The sequence below is a fragment of the Arvicanthis niloticus genome, chromosome 8 (genome assembly GCF_011762505.2).
Source record: "Arvicanthis niloticus isolate mArvNil1 chromosome 8, mArvNil1.pat.X, whole genome shotgun sequence".
Taxonomy (NCBI): Eukaryota; Metazoa; Chordata; class Mammalia; order Rodentia; family Muridae; genus Arvicanthis; species Arvicanthis niloticus.
In genome coordinates, this window is record NC_047665.1 from 32,209,623 (window position 1) to 32,230,802 (window position 21,180).

The 21,180-nt window shown below is 44.1% G+C and overlaps 1 protein-coding gene across 4 annotated transcripts in view; it reads right to left on the reverse strand.

Moving 5' to 3' along the window:
* Positions 1-15,250: 15,250 nt before the first annotated feature.
* The window catches only part of Mboat1 (membrane bound glycerophospholipid O-acyltransferase 1), a 103,022-nt gene continuing 97,092 nt past the window's right edge, over positions 15,251-21,180 (reverse strand). For 3 of the 4 annotated variants that reach the window (XM_076939211.1, XM_076939212.1, XM_076939213.1), the window contains exons 12-14: positions 20,449-20,600; positions 16,684-16,775; positions 15,251-16,578 (exon numbers count right to left, since the gene is read on the reverse strand). In XM_076939211.1, the coding sequence (XP_076795326.1) occupies positions 16,541-16,578; positions 16,684-16,775; positions 20,449-20,600 (282 nt within the window). In that variant the 3' untranslated portion in view covers positions 15,251-16,540. The remainder of the gene's footprint in view (positions 16,579-16,683; positions 16,776-20,448; positions 20,601-21,180) is intronic. The other variant, XM_034510637.2, reaches the window with a different exon arrangement.

The following is a 21,180-nucleotide window of genomic DNA, read 5'->3' on the forward strand; positions in this document are numbered from 1 at the left end:
GGGGCTAAAGCAAGAAGCTGAGAGCTCATATCCTCAACCACAAGCATGAGGAAGAGAGAGCAAACCAGAAGTCACTGAGACTTTTTCCTCTCAAAAGTAGCCCCTCCCCGCGCCCCCCCCCCCCCAGTGAGGTACTTCCTTCATCAAGTCTGCCCCACCCAAACCTCCCCCAAACAGTGCCCCCTGCTGAAGACCACATGTTTAAGTGCCTGAAGACTGTGGAGGACATTTCCCATTCAAACCATCTCTGCCTGAAGTTGCTTCTTGTCAGGCATTTGACAAGCGGTAAGGAAATTAAACTAACTTATGCATTTCCTCTACATTTTCCATGATAACATATAACTCTATAGAATATCCTATGAGAGCCAGCATCACCATATGCAGCCCCTATAGTTGCTTCTCCATTTTTATTCTTCATACTGTATGTTTGTTTTCTTTCCTACAAAAAACTTCAAAAGCTGGGCTTCCTTACTCTTGTCTCTGTTTCAGAGGTTTCCTTAAACAACTGCATCCGTCCTACCAAATGCATACTGAATGATGGCCTCAAACTTTTATCCTTAGGCTGTGGAACTGCAAATCTCATTCACTTCAGCAACTCACTCACACACTGGGCAGCAGCTCACATAGATCATAGCAAATTAAATTCAGTGACCGTCCTGTCCGCCTGCATCACTGCTCTCCCTATCCAGCGAATGGCACTGTCATTACCCAGCAGCTTCAGCTCACCCTCAACTTCTATTTCATGTCCTTGATAATTCTGGATCCATCGCTTGTCTCCATGGCTGCTGTCAACAAACAAGTTATCTGTGGTATTTTCTTGGATGATCTTTCTGCCCACAAAATAACTTCCACAGTACTCTCTGATCCTCTCTCTAACCACTCCTCTCACTGTGCCCTGAACAATCTCTCTTCTTAAAAAATTTTGAGGCAATTTGACTTGCATGCAAGTCATAAAGGTACATTACAAAACTATTTCACGGTGACATCAAATGATGCTATCGAATGGTAGCTTTGTTCATATTTTATATGGTTTGATTCATCGTTCTATCTTATAATGTGTATATATGAAACATTTTCTATTTGAAAGTGAGTTCCACAAGGAATGCCTCCCTTGCACCTAAATATTATATTATGTTCAGACAAGATGTGATTTTTTGATAACCACAATATAGTTAGCAAAATCACAGAATAAAGATTTACCTAAAAATCGAATTATAGGACTGATAGCAAATTTTCCAGTTATCCTGGCATTGTCCTTGATTTAAAAACAAAAAAATCCAAGTCTGCATTCAGGATCTAAGCCAGATTACACACTGCCCTGTCACTCTTGGTCCCTACAACCTGAAACAGTTTCTCCAGCCTCTGTGGTCTTTTGTAATTAGGTTTTTGTGTGTGAGGCACAGGCCATGTAATTGTAGAGCACACTTACTGTTCAGTGTGCTTTGCAGTTTCTCACTGTCCAATTCCAATCATACATTGGTAGCCTGCTATCACAGAGACGATGTTCTAGTGTTCTCCATGACTACAGAGGAAAGTCCATGTTTATACATTGTTACTGACAGTGGTGACCCTGACCACTGATAGGGTGGCATCTGCTAGAGTCAAAGACTCAAAAAACAGGACCTCCTAGCAGTCCTTCCTGTTAGAGGAGAACGAAGGTCATCAGACCTCTATCCTGTCCTCAAAGCTGTATGTAGTCACATTCCAGTGTACAAGGCCTTGAGGGTGCTAGAGGAGACTAGCCAGCAGATTGACGGAGGCGGGCATCCCAGTGATGTGGCTTTCCTGAGTCATGATGCCCTGTAAGAAAGCCCAGCAAGCACAGTGGTCCACCAATTTAGACTTGGGTGGACCAGCCCGGGTGGTCTCCATCACTGCCTCAGGAAAACTGCTGCCCTGGAGCTCCCTACACAACTCGCTGCTACTCCACAGTCTCTGCTCTTTGGCAGGTGTTCAGCTTGTATAACCCTGGGGAGAGTTGGCACAATGGCACTTTACTAATTAATTTACCCTGTATAGGCTTCTTCTGTCTCACGTCCCCATTCTAGATTCTTCCTGGTACCGTGTCCCAAACAAAGCATTGTAACTTATCACGAAATCTTCATCGTGGCATCTATGCAAAGAAATACAACTCATAAAGTGTACAGCCTTCCTGTTTCTCGGCAGAGATTATGCCGCATTCAAAGATTACCAAAGCCAACAGTCAATTCTAAATATATGAGTCATAGAACAAGAGAACATTTTTTTTTACATAACTCCTGAAATTTATACAATTTTGGCACTACCAGAATTGAGCCCAAGAAGGAGGCTGAAGGTTCGGGTCCTGATACCATCATCTGCCGCAAGTATATCCACAAGACAATTACTACCTGGTTCAAAGAAGACGATGAGTATCTAGTTCCAGAAACTGGAGAGATGGCTCATCAGCCAAGAGTGCCTGCTGCCAGCACCTCACCTGGGCATCACCGCAGAGATGACCCTGATGGTGGGGACATGAGAGCTATGGCCCTGCCCCTTGCTGTCTGTGGCAGGCAGGAGAGCTGGCTCTCCCCACACTGTCGGGGCAGAATAGGAGGAGAGCTGGGGCAGTGCTGGAGAGCTGGCCTTGGTGGCTTGGGTGCAGGAGAGCTGACCCAGATGGTGTGAGCACTGCAGAGCTGGCAGGCTCACCAACTCAGCTACCAACCAGGCCTACATCCAGGGCTTGAGTTGTTCCACGCCAACATCCACCCCATCTATGAACTGCTGGAGCATGTGAGAGGGCAGGTCCTGCGGATCCAAAGCTGTGGGATCTCCATGACACAGGGCAACGACAGGATAGTCCAGAGGGGACCCAGTGAGGACCCAGTATTGATGGTGTAGAGACTTCGAACCAGACCAATGACTCACTGCAATGAACATTTGCAAGTCAAGCTGTTTGGGCAAAAGGATATACTGTGGGACACAGTTTCCACAGTGAAATTTTTTTTTAATTCTTTTTTCCCCCTTTTGTGAGGAAGATTTCAAGGGTAGAGGGCAGATATGGAGGGATGGGGGGGAAGAGTGGGATTGGGGTGCATAATGTGAAAATCACAAAGAATCAATTTAAAAGTTTAAAAAAAATAAAGGAAGAGTTTCTACTGCTCTTGCAGGAGACTTGAGTTTACTTCCCATCACCTGAGTAGGGCAATTCACAACTGCTTGTAACTCCAAAGGATCCAACGCCCTCTTCTGGCCTCTACAGACACTGCACTCGGGTGCACATACCCACACTGACACAAACATACATGCACATTTTAAAAACAATAAAAGTAACTATTAAAAAAAAACCCACTTGGTTCCAGACTGGAGAGATGGCTCAGAGATTAAGAGCACTGGCTGCTTTTCCAGCAGTTCTGAGTTCAGTTCCCAGCAAGGACATTGTGGTTCCTGACAATCTATACTGAGATCCGGTGTTCTCTTCTGGCCTGCAGGGATACATGTAAGAAAAAAAAAAAAAAACAACCAACGTGTGTGTGTGTGTGTGTGTGTGTGTGTGTGTGTGTGTGTTTGTAATAAATCTTTATTAAAAAAAAATTGGTTCCTCTACTTCTGATTGTTTGGGAACCAATGCAGAGAACATATGGGAAACTTAGCCAAGCTGTACATTACAAATAAAACATGGCTGAACTGGGATGTGTGAACTGAAATTCCCAGAAGAAAAGCTGCACTTGTGTAACAAATGCCACTCTGCTGATTGGCTAGGTAGAGCATGCAGGCTGAGCAGAGTTGGAATGTTGCAGAGACAAAATTATCTTGGGCTTCTTTTCTCTGGCCTCTGTAATAGCCACTGTTTGCCCACGTATGTGCCTGACCTGGGATGAGCAGGTGAAACCTTTTGGAAGTTTTAACCTAACAGCTGCTCACTCCCATGAGCCTCTGTGCTAAGATATTATTAGATAGCATTGGGAAGCCCACAGCAGAGATTCCCAGTCGGCCATAAGCCACCTACCCGATGTTCCCATCATGCATTTGAGAAGAGCCTTGATTTATGACTGTCTTCTGTTCTGTTGTTATAAGAACTTGCTGAGGCCTTTCACAGGAGAACATGCTACCTGGGCAAACCAAGTCCACTTCCCAGACTGCACTCACTCAGCTTAGCGTCAAAACAAACTGTCTCTCTTATTTGCTTTCAGGCAGGAGCCGAGCTTTGTATCAATACAAGTGTCTCTTCTTCTTGGGGAACTGGACTGTTGGGGCAGGCGGGGTGGGGGTTAGAAAACTGATTCCAAGAAAGGAACCAAGCGAAGTGAAGGATAACATGACAACCTATAAGACCAGTCACGTCTACCACTCAGTTTACAGATTCTACCTAGGTCCTAATGTTTTGTTGAAAATCAAAGGAGACAAGAAGAGAAAGGGAAAGCCAGGTTAAGCCATAGCATGGCTGAGCCTGGTGACCCCAGGAGCAGGAGCACACAGATCTGTGCTGTCCCATCGTAAGTGAGCCAGATGCTATTTATTGCCACCTCTAACAGATCACCGTAATACTTAAATTTTCCCAGAATGAGTTTCTTTCTTGGTTCAGAAAAGTGCCCAAGCCACCAGGACCAGAACATTGAATTGTCAGCAAAGGAACTGTGAAAGGCCTGAATTTTCCTCCAGAAACTAATCACTCAAAATGAATTATCTAGAAAACAAAATGCTTTCCACAAAGTTGTAGACTCAAATAAGTGAGCTCACGCTAACAACCACAGGCTAGTGAGCGCCTACTGGGAGGAAGAGGCTCGGAGGGGGAGACAAAGTAACAAATTGTAAAAGGTTAAAACACAAGCAACAGGTGGCCATCTTACATCTCTTACAGGCAAGAAAAGTGATACTCAAAAGAATTTTCCTGATGTATTTAAACTATACAATCACTGCAGAAATCTTTGACTCAGTTCCTCACAGTATCTCATTTAACCGTCACATTAGTTACTGACTCACATAACAAGAAGAGTGCAGAAAGATTGTTCATGTTCTCCAAGGTCACACAGCAAATGGGAAGCATAAACCTTAACCTGTAACTGGTTTCACCTCCAATGCATCTGCTTTTTTAAGTCTACCCACCATCCTGTTTTTATTTGTAACTAAAATAGGAAGAGGCAACTGGGGGTCACCATTTTAAGCATTTCACTTGATAAGAACGTGGTCTTTCCTATGACAGACTAGCAGTTACAATTCAAAGGGGGCAGCAGAGGGGCTAAAGAGTGTCCGAGCCACAAAGGAACGCTGGACTTGAAATTCAACAAGTAAAAGCCACCAGAAATTACTGCAAGTAGCCACAAGAGGTCGCTACTTCACACCACTTCAGAGAAAGGGCATTCAAGCAGATTGGTAGCTGGCCTGTTGAGATGGCTCAGAAGCAGGAGAGGTTTCTCAGGTACTCTGGGATTGCTTCCTCTCAAACCTACACTGCAAGGTGTAGACTGTAAGTCAGGCTGAGGGCCAGGGGGATGGCTCGGCAGGATAGAGATGCTTTTCCTCCCCCTTTAAAAAATATTTGTTTCAGGATCTGGAGAGGTGGCTCAGGGAGTGTTTGCTACTCTTGCCAAGGAGTTGGGTTCTGTTCCAAAAACCTGAATGGTGGCTCAAAGCTATCTCTAACTCCAGTTTCAAGCCTTCTTCTGGCTTCTTGGGCATGGTGAACACACGTGGTGCACGTGCAAGCAAACACTCATACACATAAAATAAAAATATAAAGATTTAAATTCTCTCTCTCTTCCTCTCTCTCTCTCCCTCCCTTCCTCTCCCTTCCTCTCCCTCCCTTTCTCTCTCTCTCTCTCTCTCTCTCTCTCTCTCTCTCTCTCTCTCTCTCTGTATGTATGTATGTATGCCTTCAGAGGCCTATAAAGAGCTTCTGATCTCCTAAAGCTAGTGTTACAGATGGTTGTGAGTTACATTGCATGGTGTGAGTGCTAGAAACCAATCCTCTGGGAAAGCAGCAAGAGTTCTTATTGGTCCAACCATCTCTCCATCCCCAAATCCCCAATATACACACTTCTTACCCAAGGATTCAGAACTACCATAAAGGTGGAAGAAGAGAACTGACTCCACAGAGTTGTGCTTTGATCTCCATACATGCAGCATGACACATGCTACACACACACACACACACACACACACACACACACACACACACCGAAGGCTAGAAAGCTAGGAAACCATTAACCCAGGAATTGTTTACTCCTTTACATCTTTCCCAGGCTGCTTTGTGACAGCAAAAGCAAAAGCCAGTGTAGTCCCAAGTGCAGGGGAAACTGAGGCAGGAGCATTCTTGCGCCCAGCAATTTCAAGGCAGCTGGGGCAAGAGGCGTCCCTGTTTCAAATCAAAACTAAGTTGCCCCACCACCCTGTGTACACTCCCACACCGGCTCTCTGTAGCCCTTTCTCCAGGTTCTTTGCTTTCCACCTCTGACAGTAGCTGCTTCAGACTCACAGGAAACTGATTCAGCAAAGTCCCAGAGGCAGACTGTCTGGGTTTGACTGCTTTCTTCTGGGAATACTGCTCCGGCTTCCTGCTGGAACTGAAGACCACATGACTGCTGTGAGTGTATATGTCACACACACGCGTTAACCACTAGAGCAGGCCTTTGCTTACTGATATGGGTGAGGGGTTGGCATTAGAATCCAATTTGCAGCTGGGGACATAGCTCAATGGTGGTGCTCTCCTGGCTTGCAGAAAGCCGTGGGTTCCATTCCCAGCACCACATACACTAGTACTGTAATCCCAGCACTAAGGGAGCAGAGGCAGGAGGATCAGAAGTTTAAAATCATCCTTGTCTAGGTAAGAGTTAGAGGCCAGGCTGGGTTATGTGAGTCTTTGTCTTCAAAAAAGAGAGAGGGGGAGAGAGAGAGAGAGGGGGGGGGGAAGTCTCCAGTTTGCAAATCAGTGCTTCAAGTTCTTAGCAGTTTTAAAAGGACAGCATTGTGTTATGAGGCCGCTCAGTTTCCACTTCAGTTTTGCTGACCAGTGATAAAATCAGAACGGCAAAATTAATTGTACATGCTGTGGGCATTTGGATTCTACCAGTGCCAAATATGTTTATAGGTTGTCAATTTAATTTTGTTTGGATTTTTTGAGAGAAAGTCACACTAAGTAGCCCCGGCTGACCTTGAGTGTGTAAGCTGGAGATTTGAGATATGTTATTAGCATTCTCTACCGATGCTCCTTCCCCTAATGTTTTTATTGAAACAATGAGTTACTAATTCTATCAGCACCTGGTAGGTTTGGAGGTAGTGAGTTAAAAGACCCGTTTTGCCCTGAAGGTCCATTTTCCCAGTACAAATGCACCTGCTTGACTAGAGGGTAAATAAACAGCCCTTTTCTACTTGGGGGAACTAAATGATTCCAGGAAGCTCTGTCCCCAAGTTGTGATGACTAGTGAGATATGCCAAAGTAATTTCTGAGTAGCAGTAAACAGTGAAGGCTTGTGATTGATTGGCCCTGCTAAATGTACACCTAGTAGTCACACTGAAGCCAGGCGGCCCTTTCAGCATCCTCTGCTTCCACTCTTTACAATGCTTACTGACACTCTGATCTCAGAGGTTTACTGTGCAACAGGGTTTCATGTAGCCCAAGGTGGCCTCAAACTCTCTATGTAGCTCAAGATGACTCTGAATTTTTTTATCCTTCTGCCTCCACTTCCATGGGGCTGAGACTACAGACATGTGCCATCATGTCCAGCTTGTGTGTTGCTGGCAATCAAAGGCAGGACTGGGTGCGTGTTAAGTGAGCACTCTACCAACTGGGCTATGTCCCCAACATGGGTTTCCTGCCTCCAGGATTGCTTATGACACACAGTCTCTGGTACCTGGCAACGGCAGTCCTCGGCAAAGCTAAGTCCACAGTAGAAGGTGAACAAAACACTCACCCTTGGTTGGGTAGAAAATGACAAGAACCAGGAGCTACAGGAAGCCATAGATAAAATATGACCTAAGCAATAGGGTGTCCAGCATGTGCCAAACTCCCAGAAACTTATATTCAGCTCACTTGGTCTTAATATCACTCAAACCCTAGTGAACAAAAAATGAATTTCAGCCCAAGTGCTAGGGAGAGAACTCTAAGGGAAAAGGCATTCAGAGCCAGTGGCTTGTCACCAGAGCCATCTGTACTGCACATTCTTGGTCTCTAAGTATCACAAAAGTCACAACCCCAACGTCAGCCCTTTTCTCCTTCAGCCCAGAGAAGTAACATCATCTTGTCACAGTGAGTAAATTCCCTCATTTGTTCAACTAGAGTTGATCCAGAACTGCTTTGATCCAGGACTTCGCTAGGAATGAAGACAGAAGAAAACACACTGGACAGCAGCCAGTTTAAATGCAAAGAGTTAATTGACATCAAGAGAACCAGAGCATAGAGCGTTATTGGGGATCAGTGAGCAGGATTCAAAGGCCACCAAACGGGGACTTCTCAGGGAATATGGTTATACACAATGCTCTGCATAGGAAGTAGAGTTGCTGTTTTCTCTTCCCCACTTCTAGGTCCAGTCTTTCCCCTAGAATATGATGCTGTTTCAATCTCTGCTTTGCAAGTGCATCCCCTCCCCCAATCACCAAAGGCCTCTGCTGCTGGAGGTAGCTCATGCAGGGACAACTGCAGGCCTGAAAGCAGGGGTGGAAGGAGGCGGGTTAGGAGAGACTGCAATGGTGTGGGCTTTGTGCTGTATACAGCAGGAGCCAACAGGAGTCATACATAGTCAGGGCCTGGGGTGCTGTCCAGGAAGTCCTTGGCAGTAGCATGGAAAACTCAAGGGAAAAAAGGTCACTGGTGAGTAGGCAGAAACTTAGTCCTGGCATTTGCTGGCTTTTCCGGAGCAGCCCACAGAGACAGCTGCAGTTGGCTGCGGCTGTAAATGCTGAAGGGTCATTTTGCTGGTAACACAAAGACAATGGGCAGAAAGTGCAGGGTGAATGGCTGATTGCAGCTGTCAACTGCTTACTCTGAATTTTAAAAATCAAAAGTGCTTATCAGTGTGAATCCTCTTTGTTCAAGAACAAAAGGGACCATTAAACCAAAAGATTGTGTGCATCCAGAATGGACTTTCTCTAGAAAGAAAAAAAAAATCAAAAAACTGTGTTCTATCTAGAAGGCCACCACCTTCTTCACTGATGGGCAGAACTCCAGCATGATGAGGCAGGCACTGGGGGCCCAACCAAGACTTAAGGGGATGATACACAAAGCCCTTTATGCAAGCCCACTGACCCCACACTCCCTTTTAAATGCCATTTTTACAAATAAGCATATAATGTGGTAGATACCACTGGGAGATATTTTTGCCCCTCCCCAATCCCTCCAACTCTCTGTTCCCTTCCCCTGGCCCCATCCCCACCCCAGCTCTTTCCACAGTTAATGTCCCATGTGTCCTTAGCCCACCCTCCATTCTTCCTCATCACCTAATACCACCCTCTCTTGGTCTCCTTTCCAGATTTTGACTTTACATAGATTATGTGTATACATTACAGGCTAGGGGCCACATGTGAGGGAGACATACGGTCTTCCTCAATTTGAGCCACTTTGTTTAATATTATGCCTTCTGCATCCACCCATTTTCCTGAAAACCCCATGATTTCATTTTTTCCCATAGCGGAGTAATAATCGGTTAGTCTGTACCAATGCTTTCACTAGACATTCGTCTGTTGAGGGACATCTAGGTTGGTCTGATACTCTTTCTATTGTAAATGCAGCAGTAATACCTATGGGTGTGCAAGTGTTTCTGCAGTAAGATGCAGTCCTTTGAGTATGCACAGGAGCAGGATAACTGGTCATATGGTAGATATATTTTCACTTTTCTGAGGAACCTCCATACTGATCTCCCGAATGGCTGTATTAATTTGTGTGTGCACGTGCGCTCGCGCGCGCACACACACACACACACACACACACACACCTCAGCAGTGTTTAAGGAACCCTCTTTCCCACAGCTGTTCTAACATGTGTTGTCAGATTTCTTGGTGATAGTCTTTCTGACTGGGGTGAAGTGGTATCTCAAAATAGTTTTAGTTTGCATTTCCCCAGGGACTGGGAATGTTGAAAACATTTATAAGTACTTACTGGCCATTTGTTTCTTCTTTTGAGAACCAGACAGTTTGTTTCCCTAGCTCATTGGTTGACGAGCAGTTTTGTATGAGGGCTGTTTGATTTCTGGGGTTCTTCGTAGGTTTTGGATATTAGCTCTTGCCTGAGGTCTGACTGGTGAAGACTTCCTACCACTCTGTAGGCTCTTTGTTCTGCTGATGGTTTCTTTTGCTGTGCAGAAACTTTTTAATTTTATGTAGCCCATCTGTTGGCTCTTGGAGATAGCTCCTGTGCTATTGCAGTTCTGTTCAGAGAATTCTTACCCAAACAGGTATCTTAAAGAGCATCCCCTGGTTGCTTCTAGCAGTTTCACACTTTTGGCTTGGTCCACTTCAAGTTGATTTTTTTGTATAGGGTGAAAGACGTGGATGTGGTTTCACCCTTCAACAGGTAGGATCCTGTTTTGCCAGCTTCATCTGGTGCCTAGACTTTGTTATTTTGTCAAAAATTAGGTTTCCGTAGCTTTATGGTTTATTTTTAGAGCCTAACTTCTGTCTCATAGGTCTGCCTCTCTGTTTTAATACCGGGCTGTCTTTCTCACTGTACTTCCTGGCATAATTTGAGGCCAAACCATAATATTCATTTTAAAATTTTTATTAATTGAAAAGTGTTTTGAGGATTTTATCTATGATGTTGTGTTTACATAATTTCCACCCTTCCTTCTCCCTACCTCCTGAGTGTCTCACCAACACACACACACACACACACTTTATTGAGTCCATTTAATGTTGCCCATATGTAGGTGTGCTTAAGGGGATTAGATGACTTCTCAGGGTAGCTATAGCAATTCTCCCTCTCAGCAGCCATGGCCTGTCTGTAGCTCTTTATCTATGGGTGAGACCTTGTGAGTTCTCCCCAGTCCACACTGGCATATTAACTGGAATGTCATGATATGGGTCTTGTTTAGGTAATCCTTTTGTTAAGATTATTCTGAATCTGGTTCCATATCAGAATTATGTAGACAGTAACTAATAATACTGACTCTGGTATAGCCCCAGATGCACTTGACCATGGTATCTGCAGAGTGAGACTCTGGGATACTTGGAACCAAGAATCTGTGAAGGCACCTATAGAGCTGGTGAAGTCCTGAGTAAATGTGTTTTCTTGACATCAGCATGGCTATGTCAAGGACAGCAATTCCTCAGACCCACAGGAGTGAAAAAGATTTTCCCAGGTCAGACTCTAGGATGTGGCAAGGCCTTAATCTGGTCCTTGTATGAATGCTGGCTGAGAGTATACAAACCTTTCTGACCAACACATACCCCTCCCAGATGTTTATAGCCTGAGATTGACCTCCTACAGAGATCTTCCACAGGGACTAGCTTCCCCCTCCTCCTTGTACCGTAGATAATAAGCTTGCTGGGTTCCAAGGTTGTAAAGTAGGAGCCTTCTGTCAGAGCAAGCACAGCCCATCCAACCTCAGATTTTCTGTCTGCCTGTCCTTTCTTCATCCACAAGTATCCCTGTCAGGTTTCTAGTACCAAGCCATGAAGGATGTGGCAGGTATTCTTAACCTTTATATCCCAAGATCTCTTGCCTTATAGACATGTTTGAAAAATGTAAACAATGGGTACACAGAAACCTTTAAATACACAGACATCTCAGCCAGCACAATTGTGCATCCTTGCAGGACCCTTAGCTGACTCTAGGACTATCTTGATCCATCTTTTGCTCCTTCTGTGTTCTCCATCTTATCCAGTGTTTTCTCCCTTCTCTTGCCAATGTTAAGCAAACCTGCAATGAGGCATAGCCTTTTCTGAGATTAGGAACATTTCTAGGGGTGTGCAGGTGTGGTTCAGTGAATGACTACTTGCCTAACAGGCATGAGGTCCCAGCACTGCAAAAATGTGCCAAACAACTCGGTAACTAGACACCTTCTTGTGTTTAAACGTCACTAGAGCAGTCTACATACTAGGAATTCTCCTTCTCCTTGGACTTCAAACTTCTGTCAGGTCCTTGTTCTGTTCCTGGGTGTTCTCTACATAAGCCCTCCCATAGCTGCATTCATTTCTAGAAAAGCAACTTGCTTTTCACGACAGGTTTCACATATCCAGAGTCCAGGGAAACCTTTGAACTTTTATGTATCTCAAAATACATCAAGGACCATGTTAAACAAAAGGGCCTTTGGGAGCGAAGGTGTTGGCAAAAATCCATATCGTTAACATCAGCTAACAGGCCGGCTTGGCGCCCACCTTCCTGTAATCCTCGGCTCCCAAGCCCTGTGGAACAGAGTCGAGGATTAACGACTGTTGCGAAACACCGTTTGGCTTAAATGGAATATGAAAAAGATTATTCTGAGCCACAGATGACTGACCGTGGTCCCAGGACACAGAATCATGCTGCCCTGAATGACCTGCTCCAGTGTGGAAGTGGTTACGTAAACTTCTACCACACATGGATTTCTCTGCCCCTTGCATGTCCAGTAAACTTCCAAGTGGCAGGACCAGCTAGCCTGCATCTGGAAACCTCTGGGCCAGGTGAATGCTACTAATAAAAGTCAATGGATCTGCAGCTGAGTTTGTCTTAACTTTGTCTCTTGACACCTGTAGACTCTGAGCCTTGGGTTCTCCCTCTACTAGACAAGGCCACTGCCAGGTTCCCAGAACTGTAGGAGGGGAAGCAAGTTACAAAAGAAGCCGTTTGTGGACATTTCTGCTCTTCTTCACGGCCGGGAGTAGATAGGCAAGGTTAGAAAGTTTGACAAAGCTCATGTGAGCTAGGACTTTTCTACAAAGTAACTTTCCTTGTGAGCCCCACTGAGTCACTTGCAGAACCTGGAGCTTAATTCTGTGGGCAGCCATGAATGTGGAGCCTGCTTCTTGGTATGGTTGATGCCCTGTTTGCTCTAGGTCAAAGTGTCTTCAGACAAGGTCAGACTTAACTTTTCTGGACAGTAGGCTGGGCCCTGGTACAGAATTGTCCCTAAGAAATAGCTGCTCTAAATTTGCAAGAAAGCAAGGATAAGGCTGTCAACCCAACTGCTTTCTAACGTGTCGGTGCTGCAGGTCCCCAGGGCATGCCTGCAGTCTAATCTACATCTTTATAAGATCATTGTATAAGTCAGAGATGTGTCTCCAGCATCTTTTACTTACAATGTCTAAAAGCATCAAGCCTACACCAAATATGACACATATCATAAGTAAATGCATTAATTATTGAACGGATGGAGCAGGCAGTTTCATACTATGTAAAGCAGTTGTTACAGTGATCTCCCCCCTCCCATCTCATAACATGCTTCCAGTGTTCTCTGCAAGCACAGGCCTTTACCTCAGAAACTAATTTTGAAAAGCAGGAACATTTCCCAGTGCAAACACAGCTCAATCAAAACTGTCAAGAGCAATGACGCATTAAACTAATCCATTCAATTCTTCGTTCACTCAACAAACACTTACTAAATCTTCATTACACAGCAGGCGCTATGCCAAGTGCCAGAGACAACGGAAGAAAAAAGATGAAGTTTCTAGACCACCAACTGCTGCCTTCTCTCTTAACTAGTTGAAATCTCAGAATGAAGTTTCTTACTGCTTCTCTCAACTACCAAATAAGTACAGGGCTGGCGGGGGTACATGCCTTTAATCTCAGCACTCAGGAAACAGAGGCAGGTGAATCTCTGAGTTGAGATAGCCTTTTTTTTTTTTTTTTTTTTTTTTTTAAAAAAAAAAGCAAGTACAAAACCCAAGCCACAAAAATAGAATATTTTACATTTTTCTTGAAAGAAAGAAAGAAAGAAAGAAAGAAAGAAAGAAAGAAAGAAAGAAAGCCAGGAGCTGGAAAGAATTGCTGTTCTTGAAGAGGACCCAGGTTAATCTCTAGGTAGGACTCACCAACCATCAGTAATTCCAGTTCCAGGAAATCCATGCCCTCTCCTGGCATCTGAGGACAACAGGCACACACACATGGTGCATATACATACATAGAGGCAAATACTCATACATACAAAAATGTTTAATTAAAAAAGAAAAGCAGACAATGTATTGATTTTAACCCCAAACTCCCCATCCAACCCATTTTTACTAAACACGCATTCTACTTCAGCCAGCCTAGAAATCTAAGACAACAACTATAGTTCTACCTAATGGAATAAGTCCGACCTCCCCTTCTAGGTGCTGTTCCTTTAGAGCTTGTGAAAAGTCTCACGGAAACAAGATGGTGGCCCAGCAGCCACCTCTCCTCCCATCACCAAGGTTCTTCTTTAAGGAGTGGGGATGCAGGGAAGCCGGGTAAGAAAGAACATCTCTGCAGTATGGACTGCTCATGCTTCATGCTAATCCTGATTGTTGCCGTGCTCTCCCGTGTAAAATCTTTTCCACATTTGTACCTTAGGACATTCCTGCTGGAGGCTCGGGGACATTTCAGGCACCCGTATCCCATCCTCTAGCACAGAGGTTCTCAAGCTTCCTGACGCTGCAACCTTTAATACAGTTCCTCAGGTTGTGGTGACCACACACCCCAACCATACAATTATTTCATTGCTGCTTCAGAACTGTAATTTTGCTGTTAGGAATCGGAATGTAAATATGATATGTAGGATATCTGATATGTGAGCCTGAGGGCTTGTGACCCACAGATTGAGAACTGTTGATCTACCACAAACACTGTTCTGGAGTTCTTGGGCAGGCTTGAGTTCCTGGTTAAATCTGAGTGAGCCATGTGTGCTGGGTTTATACTACTTAACCATGGAGGATCTAGAAGGCCAGGATAGTCTGCCCCTTGCCGCTTAGCAGAAGCCTGCAAGGCAGATTGCCACTGCTTTTTGTACCCTCCCCCTCTGATCTCTTATGCAGCACCAAGACTGGATAAAATATTTAAAAGTCAAGGTAAAGACTTCCTCATTTCACCATCTTAAGACACACCTGAAGGGGGCGTCATGAAAAAACCCATGGGTAGTAGCTCACAAAGTGCCCTGGCCTTAAGTCTCAATAATTCTGCAACACGGGATCACTCCAAATGTCTGTATCCACAATGCCTTCCTCTGTGGAGGAGATAAGCCGTCCCTACAGAGCTGTGAATGGAGATAAGAAACCAGGTGAAGAAGCCAATCCCCATTCCCGACTTACATGGTGAGTATTGACCACATTCTAGAACTTAAAATGAAGAAAACTTCAGCTTTTTATATACTTGTGAAAACACACACATCTTGATACAAACGAAAAATAATTTTTTTATAAAGAATCATTTCTTAAAATAGAAATATATTATTTATTCAGTGAGAAACTAATTTTTTTTTATCATCTGGTCAGAACAAATTTTCACCTCCCAGGCCATTTGATTGAGGCACATCATTGAAGCATATATTCATTATTTATTATTATTATTATTATTATTATTATTATTATTATTATTATTTCCCACATTTTAAATATTACGTTTCCTTCTTTCACATAGACTATTTTATCCAGTAGAAATCCCCCAAAGGAGCCATAGCACATTCATAATAAAGACAGAGTAGAGCACTGCCGTTCGCTTACAGCTTCCCAACGTGACAGTTCACCCAAACTAAAGCTGGATTTAATCCTTCACAAACGTTACCTAGTGTCTACACGTTGGCCGTGGTCATTGACACTTCCATGATATGCAGAGAGGAAAGAGAGCCTCTGCATGCTGAAAGCATTTCTTGAAAAGACATTTGGTCACCTTTGACAGTGTTGGTATCTGGGTGCCTTCTCAGGGCCAATACAAGTCAAGCAGATCAAAGCACGGGAAATGGACACCAGTAGCCCCCACTCCCCTCCCCAGTTCCCGAGGCCTGCAGGCAGCTTTCTGATGTCCATTCTTGGCTCAATTCAGAAGGAAAAAATGGGAATGGTACATTCCTGGCAGGGTTGGGGGTGATATGAAGCCGGTTTGAAGGCACACCTATCCATTCAAGAATTCAGGGTTAATCTTCCCAGTTTTGGGAGGTTTTTTCTATACCCTGAAAACTTCCCTCCACAATCTTTTTCTTCCAAGGGCTTTTGAGCATAAGAGTTGTGTCTAGAGACTGGTAAGTCACACACCCAAAGGTCTGAAGTTGCCAAGAGAAAATCATGCCTGGGAATGTTCTGATTTCCAAAATCTAGACAAGTCATCTCAGCAGACACCTCCTAAGTGTTGGAGGCAATGGCTGGATTCATGCTTCCAGATTTCAGTAGGTGCAAATGACTTCAGAAGAGCCTACCTAGTGGCCTCTTCTCTACACTGTGTTGCTAAAAGGCCCTGTAAAGTATGCAGACAACGCTAGAAATGATTTAACAGTACAAAAAAAGACTTATAAAAATATTCCCTGCAGTGAAAAAAAAATACATGTAAACATCTCCTCCAAGTCACTGGAGAACCCTTGAGCCTGTCCGTTATGTCTTTCCAATGTCCCGCAATTCTGTTGTTCATCGTTTCTCTGTGGGTATCAGTCTGCCTTCTTCTTTGCAGAATTTGGACTCTGAGACTGCCTTTGAGGCTGGCATGGTCTGATTGGCAGGAAAAGGATTATCAGCAGACATATGATATGTAAGAAAAAGAACATGGACCTAGAAGTAAAAACACAAGAGTTGCCTTTCAAAGAAGAACATGAACAGAAAACAGATATGAAGACATCATCTTCAACGGGGTCAGAGGAGGCTCCCTGTGCTCACCAGTGGCGGAAGCAGCAAGTTCCAGTGACTCACTTGCCATGTACTCCTTGCTCTGGTGGGCAAGCAGGCCAGGGATGGGTGGAACAACAAAGCTGGGTGAGGAAGAGACAGACAGACACGGCACCGTTCCACTGACATGATCAGACCAAGATAATTAACTGTGTGAAACCAGACATTTCGGCTGATCAAAAGCCGGGGATGCACAGAGCACACTGAGGCTCACTCTGTCCTCTAAGCACAAGCACAGCCTGGTCTCCCACGTGTTTCTCCAGGTTAAGGAGTTTTTGATTGCTTCAGGAACTGGAAGGATCCTGATTTTTTAAAAGCTCTTATTTTATGATTCACTGGAGAGGCTTGCAAAGAGGTGCCATAGTGTATGTATGGTCAGAGGATAACTTTCAGGAGTCAGTTCTAGCACGGGCTCCAGGGACTGAACGCAGGCTGTCAGACTTGCACACCAAGTGCTTTTAGTGGCTAAACCATTTTATTGGTCCAGGATCCGGATTTTGAAAACTCCATTTAGAGCCTTAAAAATAACTTTCACCCAAACTAAATAAGAACCAAATTTTACTCTTGAGAAGTGTTGGGTGCCACTGTCACAATATAAATGTCAGATAAACAGTGGGCACAACCTGCTAATGAACACATGTAAATAGAAATTGCATTTGTTAGCATAACTGTTCCAGATCTACTGGGAAGGTTAAATTAATACTTTAATCCAACTCCCTGAACCTCTCTCTCTCTCTCTCTCTCTCTCTCTCTCTCTCTCTCTCTCTCTCTCTCTCTCTCTTTCTCTCTCTCTCTCTCTCCATGTGTCTCTCTGTGTGTGCCTCTCTCCTTCTCTTGATGCTAAGGATTGAACTGGGGAATTTGTGTATTAGGCAAACATCCCATCACTGAGCTGTTTTCCTGTATCCCCAATCACTGCAATGCTCTCTAAAATCTAAAGAAAAACAGGTTAAAGACAAAGGATCCATTCCTCAGTAATGACAAGGCCAAATATCTCAGGTCTGCCCTAAGCTCCTTTCCCTTTAGCAAGAGGAATGGTTCCCTGAAAATGTGTATGGAGCAGTCATGAGTGCCACCATCTCTTCACTTGCTCTTTAGTCCCTTAAACACTAACTGCTTACGGTGGCAGAAACACAGTGCCAGGATATAACTGAGTGGTGGAATGCGTGTTGTCATGCGTGGAGCCTGTCTTTACATCTTAACATTGAAAAAAAAAAAGTACTAAACTGGGATTTCCAGAAGAGCATGAGTTTCTGCCCTGTCCCCTGGAAGAACAGCAACAGGAAAGGCACAGTGGTCCACTGGTACCCACCAAGGAACCAGTCCCAGGACCTCTGCTCATGCCAAATCGCTAGACACTCCATGTTGTCTATTGTACAAAATGGTACAATACTTACATGAAATCTAAAGAATCCTTCCTATGCTTTTAACCACCTGTGGTATACTTAGAAAACCAAATTTACTGTCAATGGCTAGAGAAGAAAAGCAAGACAAAAGCTCTGTACATGTTTTTTCACCATAGAACCAGTTTCCTCTGGACTTGACAGGAGTAGTGCCATCTTCAAGCAGAATGCATGAAGCAACCTACAGAAGACTCTCAGCCACAGTCATGGCAGTGAATAAACTGAACTATACAAGAGAAAACAAAGCCATGCAAAGGATAAGGGGTCTGTTTATCCTTCCTCCTGGAGAGGAAGACGGTGTCTCACATGATGCTTCCCTGAGATTCTAATCACCCCTCCGTCCATGCCAACTGGGCACGGTATATAAGATGTGCACACTGAAGGGGCTTTTGCTTTTCAGTGCTAAGGTCAGCATGCACATGGTTGATGGTCTTGTAAATAACCCCAATAAATTCACTTTCTCCCCATCTGGACTTGAGGGTCTTTCTTTGATCTGTTAGCTTCTTTTCTATCTGGGGTGCAGATGTTTATGTCTTTCAAGGAAAGTCATGAGAGACATCAATACAGACACCACAGCATCTTAAATATATTCTCGGCTCATGGATCGGAGGGTGGACTGTGTATGATGAACTGCCATTTAAGCAGCAAAGAAGTAGTGACTGACTGCCCGACTTAAATGAGTAAAGAGCACTGCGATCAAAGGGGCCTCTTAAGGAAAATCCTGGGCACAGACTGGAATCTAGGGGGTTAGAGTCAAGGCTATACTAAACTCTGACTCTTAGGTGAACACACCTAAGATTCTTTGTTCCTTTACTTTGACTCCTTCCCCATGGAACATGTGGCCATTGTGTTAAATTAAATCCCAGTACACAATCAAGAAAAGCAAACTTCAGTGTTCTGGTAAGGCTAAGTGACCTTTCCTGACAGTCCGTATCTCCTCTAAAACTTTATGGAATGTTCCATCTTTCTCTTACAGAAAGTCTCAAGTTGTCTACCATCTTCTGAGCATACTCAGTACTGACTTTGGGACTCTAGATAGAAACAGCATCTGTTCTCAGAGAGCTGGCTATCTACAACAGCTATTTAAAAATGCTAAACCATCTTTTTTAAACGTGTGCGTGTGCTTGCTTTGTGTGATGCTTATGTGTGCATCTGTGTGTGGAAGCCAGAGCTCAGCTGTTGTTGTTCAAGAACACTGCTCATTTCCTCTGAGACAGAGTCTTTCATTGGTTAGCCTGGTACTCTCCAACTAGGCTAGGCTGGCTAACCAGCAAGCCCCAGGGATCCTGTTGTCTCTGCCTCCCGGTGCTGGGATTACAGCTGTCCTGCCACATCCTGCTTCTTAAGTAGGTGCTGGGGGTCAAACTCAGGTCCTAAGCTTACTAGGCAAGTGCTTTATTGACTGAGCTACTCTGAGGCAAATTCTAACATCTTCACATATTGAATTTAAAAGAGCGTTGCTTAAAAATAAGTGAGTGAATGAGTATTGTTTTTTCCAAACAATTTCATAGGTTTCTTTTTCTTCCTCTTTTATAACGTTTGGTTTTCTCACATGGACCATACCAGAAATGTAAATGTGAAAGATGGAGACCATCTGAGAAATGAGTTTGTATACAGCTGGCCTTCACTGCTTCATTGCTGGCCACTAAACTTATCCCCAAATAAGCTACCGATCTGCAAGGCAGCTACAGTCACCTTCTGTAAATGGCTGTGGCGTTTGAATTTCCTTTTGCTAGATTTAATGGCTCTCTTAAGAGTGAGTCAGAGCTGGAGAGGGGTTAGCTGTACAAGCATGAGGACCTGAGCTTAGATCCCCAACAAACATATATATATATTTTTTAAATCTGGGCATGTGGGTATGGCCTTATGTGCCTGTTTTCTGAGTACTGGTGGCAGGTTTGGGGTCGGGGGAAGGATGCCAGGGGCAGAATCAGGATGATCACTCAGGCTTGCCGGCCACCAAGCCTGGCCAAAATATGGCTGGAAGAATAGACAGTCTCAAGCTCAAGATTCTCCTGCCTCTATTTCCCGAATGCTGGGATGATAGATGTATGTTCACTACCTTGTCCAGAGAATCCTTTGTGCTTGTGTTCTGTATTTATCCCTTCTGAATTCACTGCCAGAGCCCTTCACACACTAGGAACGATGCTTGTAAATCATCACCACAGGTACTGATGCTCACGTGTTGGCATCTTTGGGACAGTTATTTCATCTTAAAGCTTCTAGGGCACTTTCAGAGCCAAGTCTCATTTAACAGTTCTTAGCATAATCCCTTAGTATGTTGGTTCCATTTACCAATTCTTAAGTCAAGAAAAGGTAAATCAGGCAACAGCTGAGGACAAAGGAGACTTACTTGTATAAACTGATGGTTGGCTCAACGGCCAACATGACAAAGGGCGCTGCCGTGTAAGAGACAGCCAACTGAGTGACAGCCCAAGTAACCACGTCATAGGCAACCTTTAACGCTTTGGAAGACAGAAAGTGGTGTCTGTAGTTGTTCCTCACCTGCAAACCAGGAAGGCAGAAGTAGGAGGCGGGAGTGAGAACTGAAATAATTTTCACTCAGTCACAAGACGTAAAACCAAAGGGAAGAACACAGACTGAAGAACATGACCAACCCTTTGAGTTGTACTTTCAACCAAAAAAGCCTCTGCCCCTTTTTTTATTACATATATATATATATATAATATGCATATACATACATATATACTATATGATATCCTTTTGTAACCATTCCTCACCCCCCCAAAATTTTAAGAACATGTCACAGAGCCTTCCAAAACCTTTCCTATTTACATATATCTACATTTATATTCTTAATGGCACTAGTCTATTTCTTTAGCCTATTTGAGATTTTTTGATGCAATCTGTTAATAGACATTTTGCCATGTACATGAATATTAATCCTCAATGTAATTTATGGTAATTGGGGGAGACTTAGCTTGTCTGCCAGGCCCTTGTCTTGCTGTTACAGTTTTATGGTTCATGCTCTTACTGGTAAGTCTCTACACTCTGCCCTGTTTCCATGGCTATGGTAGTACATGTGTCAATTGTCACCACAACTAAAAGCAACTGCCATTTACGG